Genomic DNA, 6000 nt, shown 5'->3' with positions numbered 1-6000 from the left:
TTAATGCTCTTTGATTACTTAAGCCAGTGGTTCACAAACTTCAGTGTTCATAACAATCACTGGAAAGCACAGGTTTCTGAGTCCTATATCCAGAGATTCTGGTGCAGTAGGTCCGGGTGGAGCCATGAATTTGTCTTTCTAACAAACTCCCACATTGCGTGGATATTGCGGGGTCCTAAGATCATACTTTGGGAACCACTGGCCTCTGGGGGTACCGAAGAGACATATGTGCAATTAGGCCTCTTCTTGTTTGATCTTTCAGTAAAGAAAGCTCGTATTGATGAGCTATAGGATAAATTACCTTGAGCCCAAACCACTTTTCCTTTGGGATAGTACTGCATTAGCCCAATTGTAAGATAACTGCCAACTGGATTTGCTTTGAGTTACGTGCTAACAATTTCAGGACAACTAACTGCAAGGAGTCCATGCACCTGTGCCCTGCTGAGACCTGCGCTGTGGCCGGCGGCCGGGCGGAGCAAGGGTCGCCCAGCTCCGCGCTGGACCCCGGGCCGGGTCACTGCTCCACTCGCATTATCTGAGGCAGCGCGCCCGCTCCACAGCCTGCAGGAGGCTCCCGATAGGGAAGCGCGTGGGCGCCGCACCCCGAGCCACCCCGGCCCCGTCCGTGAGTCTGTCCTCCTCCTCGCGGAGCCGACGAGCCCAGCGGGGAAGGAGCCCTTGGAAAGCGCGGCGGGCAGGTCGGGACCCGCGGCGATCCCGCAGGGAGTCTGCGCCCGGAGCCGCCTCGCACCGAGCCACTCGGCCCAGGACCCGCCCGGACCGGCCCCGGCTCTCTCGGTCCGGAGGCTCCGCCGGCCGCCCCGCACTCAGCCCGCGAGCTCGCCCTTCCTCTCGCCGCGGAGATGTCTGCCCAGGCCGAGGCCGGCTTCGTGAAGGAGGCTTCCCGGCAGATCGCGGCCGGGGGTTCCGCAGGTAAGGCCGCCCACCGGAGGCGAGTCGCTTTTGATCTCTGCGTGTCCCCAAACGTTTCTCGGGTCTCCAAGTTCCGCCTGCAGACGGGTCTCCAAGTTTCGCCTTCTTCCCCTCCAGCCGCGCTGCCGCCACAGCCGGAGCCGGCGGAGCGGGAGCAAAGGAGGCCGGGAGCGGGCGGGTGCCCCGGGGTCAAGCCGCCCGGGCGCTCGCGCGGCCGCTGGGGGTTCCCCGCCTCCTTGGTTCCGGGGCTGAGAGGCGAGGTGGCAGCCGCCAAGGCCTGCAGCTTTGAGGAGGCCTGTTTGCCTCGCTGGTTGCTTTAGTCGAGACGATAAAGTTTCCGTCAGACTTCGTTTGTGCTCTCAATTGTAGCCTCTTTCTAAGAGTTAATTCAGATCTTGCATAACTCCGATCTCCCTCATTAAAATGTGTACCTCGGGACTCCACGGGTCTTCTTATTGCATACCGTGCTTGCTTGGGGCTACTCGTGCCTTACATAGGCATATTAAAATTAAATGCATATGTTAACACATATAAACACCTTTGATAGATTGGGCTCACATTAATTTATGGGGAGTTATGCTGTGTGCAAAAAAACATTTAGAAAAAAACTGTGATACTAATCATGGAAATAATTGCTAAGAGTGGCTAGAGAAAGTTACCCATGACATTATGTTATATGAACATATTTTAAAGGCATTTTAAAATATAAATTATGAGTTGATTGAAAATGAATCTTACATATTGTGATGCATTTTTATTATAAATGTAAAAATAATTACTATAATTCATTCATCACCATAAAACATTTATATAAAGGTAGATATTCTCTTAATAAATTATAGTACAGTAACTCTAATAAATCATATTAAAGCAATGAACTTTCACTAGTAAAATTTATTTTCAAATGAATTTGGAGTTTTTATAAGGAACCACTACAAGTTATGACCAGTTTTCATTATGTCATGAACTACTTGCACCTCAGAGGTACCACAAGCAGCCAGATGTATCACCTACAATCTATACATTTCATAAAGATGATATTTCATTAATATGGCAATCAGGACATGAGTTTATTATTTGTAATGGTGTTATGCCTGTCCATTCTTATGATGTCAGTGGCTCCACTGTCTACTTTTTTGTTGTTTTTCTGTAGTGATGGTGAGTTTGCACCAACTTATTCACCATTTTGGTCAAATTCCACAATATTCAAGACTCTAGCAGCTGCCCCTGACTCACTTGATTCAGAGTCCATGATCCTGACCAAAAAAAAACACACACAAAAAACAACTCAGCCGAAACCGGTTTGGCTCAGTGGATGGAGCGTCGGCCTGCGGACTGAAAGGTCCCAGGTTCGATTCTGGTCAAGGGCATGTACCTGGGTTGCGGGCACATCCCCAGTGGGAGATGTGCAGGAGGCAGCTGATCGATGTTTCTCTCCCATCGATGTTTCTAACTATCTATCTCTCTCCCTTCCTCTCTGTAAAATATCAATAAAATATATTTAAAAACAAACAAACAACTCAGCTGGCCAAATAGGAAAGTGAAGTTAATTGGTGAACATACTAAATTGTGACTAATTATTTACAATTATCTGTATATTGGCTTAGATGATCATACTATGTATTAGACACAGCTAAACTCAAGGGATATTAAATGTAGATCAAACTCTAATCCTACTTAATTTGTTTTGTTGGATGATAAATATTTGTCACAAGTATAACGTGATTCTACCATGTTCTTACAGTTGTAACTATAATTAATGAAAATTTTAATACATTTATAAGATAAATCAAACAGAGCATAGTTGATTATACATTTAGTACTATGGAATTATTGATAAATGATGGGAGTAATTTACACTTTCATCACAGCCAAAAAGGAGTCACAGTTTCTTCTACTTGGCCAATAACATTTTTATTAAATTTTTTTCATGAAATTTGATATTTATTGGACTTTAATAAGTGTAGGCTAATCATATTACATATACTAGGTCAAGGGCCAAAAATAAATTAATATACTAGAGAGTTAGAATTTTAATAAATACAGGAAATGCATGTGAATCTCTAGAACTGGAGTTCTGATTACTGATACTGCCATCAAATGCAACACCTGTGTGTGTGTGTGTGTGTGTATGTGTATTATGTTATCTTTTGATGGTAAAGGCTAAAAATGCATTCTGGATTTCTTTTTCTTTTTTAAAAATATTTTCTTTATTGATTTTAGAGAGAGAGGAAGGGAGAGGGATAGAGAGATAGCAACGTCTATGAGAAACATCAATTGGCTGCCTTCTGCATGCCCCCCATGGAGATTGAACCCACAACCTGGACCTGGTTCGAGGGAATCGAACTGGCAACTTCTTGGTTCATGGGTCGACACTCAACCACTGAGCCACACCAGCTGGGCAAAGCTTAAGGTTCCACTGAGACTGGATTTCTTAAGGGGAAAAAAAAGCAGGGGAGGTTTACTAGAGAAATACCAGGGTACCTCATGGCATTCAGGTCTGGGATGCATTCCTAGAATAGATTAAAATTAAGAGCTGGGCCACTGAGGGGAACTCAGAAAGTGAATGAATTCTTGTCACCTCTTCCTTTTTCTCTTTGTCAAATGGCAGCAAGGTGGTGGCCAATAATAGGGTCACATGTAATATTACTACAGCTGTTAGGATGACTTGCTGTACTTCCATAGATTTGCCCGGTGAGGAGTAAACGTGCCCAAATGGATTCAGACAGTTAATTACTTACACAGACAGCAAAAGCAAGTCATTATGGTGTCAGTTCCCTGTGTCCCTTATGCCACAGATAACACCAAAGTGAACTGGCCAGATGATAGGTTGTATGGGCAGTGGGTCCCTCAGAACCACAGCCAAGCAGCTTTATAGACTTACACTGAAGTCTGTAGTGGGAGTGAGGTGGAAATTCTTGTGCTCAACTGAAATTAGGGAGGTCTATGAGAAATGGCCTTGTGGCAGCCTTCCACAAGATAATGGGAGAAACAGCCTCAGCAGCTCCTTAGCAGGCGGCTGATCTTCCCTCACGCTAGAAGAAATCCCGGGCATTCTGCCAAGACTCAGGTCCGACTGTGGCTGTGTAAGCCTTGCCTACATGGTCTGCGTGGAGATGTGCACGGTTGTCCACGTGCCACACTGTGGAGCGATTTCCCTGTGCTCCTGGTGTTTGCATCAGTCTTTTTTCTGCTGTTGTCTGCTCCTCCATCCACGTGGCAGAAGGTGTTCCCCAATAGCTCCTGAGCTTACATGCTCTTGATTTCTGTAGAGAGAGCAAGAGACTGGTTTTCCATTTTTCAGTGCTAGTGTAAAATCTTGAGGAAAGACTCAAAATAACCCAGTATTGGTCAAGGACCCACCTCTGCACCAATCGATTATAGCCAATGCCCATGTGGATGTGGGGGTGGGATCGGATCTCAGGGAAATTATTTTCCAGAGAAGCTACACACATCATGAGATGGGCAATAGCTGTCTTTTATAATGATATAAGCTTATGTTTTATTAAAAGATGGTTTGTAATATTTGTAATTAAAAGACCAAAGAGATTGATGTACTGACAGTTGCTTGGACAGTATGCATCCAAATGCTGGCCTTGAGTTTTTAGTTTATATCTAGCTATTATACCTGGATATTGTTACCAATGGCAACTGTGTTTTATAGGATAAAAGGTGTGCTCAAGATAAGTCAATATGTATTGGAGTTTTATAGACTTCTAGTCTGCATTCTCAGCTTCAAGTAGTAGCATATGAATCATAAGCCAATGATGAGAGTTTCAGGAAGATCGCCAAGGCCTAACAGTGTAGAGGAGTTAAGGATGAAAATGAGAAGAGGCCGCTGGATTAGACCCTGGTACCCAGTGTGGTCCTGAGATAAGCATCAGGGGCCTGGTAGCCCCTGAAAACTTGTTAAAAATGTGGGGTCTCAGGCCTCACTTAAGACCTACCATATCAGAATCTGCATTTTAGAAAGGTCCCCAAGTTATTGGTTTCCATTTCCAAGTTTTAGAAGCACTGCCTTAGAAGACCTTTGAGAAAAGAAGCCCACAGGGTGGGAGCCAGATTGCAGAGGGTTTCAAGTTAAATTTCTTGATTTTTATTGCTGACCAGAGAGAGTAGAATGAATTCTGGATGCCTTATTATGTGCCCTCAATTTAGCTTTCAGGTTTATTTTCTACCCCTTTCCTACACATTCCATTTGGTTTCTGCTAAATATATCTGTTAACCATACTTGAATATTCCACCTTTATTCCCAGTGCCTGGAAATGTCTTCCCCTTGTTTTCTCTACCTATTGAAACCCTATCCATTTTCCAAGGCTTAGCTAGAAAACTATTTTCTGCATAAATGTTTCCCAGATGGCCTCTGCAGCCCCATCCAGCTTTAACATTCTCATTAACATGTGGATGGTGCAAATAATAAAAAATGGCTAACATTTATCGTGTTAATGGTAAATTCCAGACCCAGTTCTAAGCTTTACATGTATTAACATTTTTTAATCCTTACCTCAGCTCCAGGATGAAGAGACCAATGTACCGAGGGTCTAATTAACTTGCCTATATATGGTTGCACAAGTGTGCAACCGTTTCTATAGAAAATCAGGACAGGAGAGGGACTAGGAGAATATTATTCCTATTGACAGACATTTTTAGAAGTTGGAGAGATCAAGTCAAGCATGCTATCCCTTATTATCTCTGTATCTCTTATTAGTTTACATCTCTTAGGAGAACTTTTATCTACAAATGCAATCCTTATAGTCTTCCTGCTAAATAGTATCTTGCTCTTTCCAAATAGTTTCATGTGTGTGGGCACAAATTAGCTTTTAGCCAAAAGAGAATTCTCAATCCATCCAGGGCCTCTGTGTACAGTTGAGCAGATAGATGGTTGCCTGCAAAAGGACTCTGGCCACTGGAGCAAGTGGGAACTGAAATCTAGCCCATGCTCTGATTCATCATCTGTGTAAACCAGAGCAGAGATGTATCCACCTGTGGGGAGGGGGACACACACACACATTTTTCTATTTCTCACAAAGACCCCAAATGGATTGGCAGCAAACCTGATAGCAATAC

At 44.0% G+C, this 6000-nt stretch overlaps 1 protein-coding gene across 1 annotated transcript in view; it reads left to right on the top strand.

Annotated features, from left to right (window-relative positions):
- The first annotated feature begins 780 nt into the window (after window positions 1–780).
- SLC25A21 (solute carrier family 25 member 21) overlaps window positions 781–6000 on the top strand; it is a 536253-nt gene continuing 531033 nt past the window's right edge. The window contains exon 1 of the mRNA XM_070428230.1: window positions 781–933. Coding sequence (XP_070284331.1) covers window positions 864–933 — 70 coding nt within the window. The 5' untranslated portion in view covers window positions 781–863. The remainder of the gene's footprint in view (window positions 934–6000) is intronic.

The sequence above is a fragment of the Myotis yumanensis genome, unplaced genomic scaffold (genome assembly GCF_028538775.1).
Source record: "Myotis yumanensis isolate MYYU_CA2020_CCGP unplaced genomic scaffold, mMyoYum1.0.hap1 SCAF_1, whole genome shotgun sequence".
Lineage (NCBI taxonomy): Eukaryota > Metazoa > Chordata > Mammalia > Chiroptera > Vespertilionidae > Myotis > Myotis yumanensis.
Note: the sequence above shows the minus strand (reverse complement) of the source record. Positions and strands in the feature narration are given on the sequence as shown.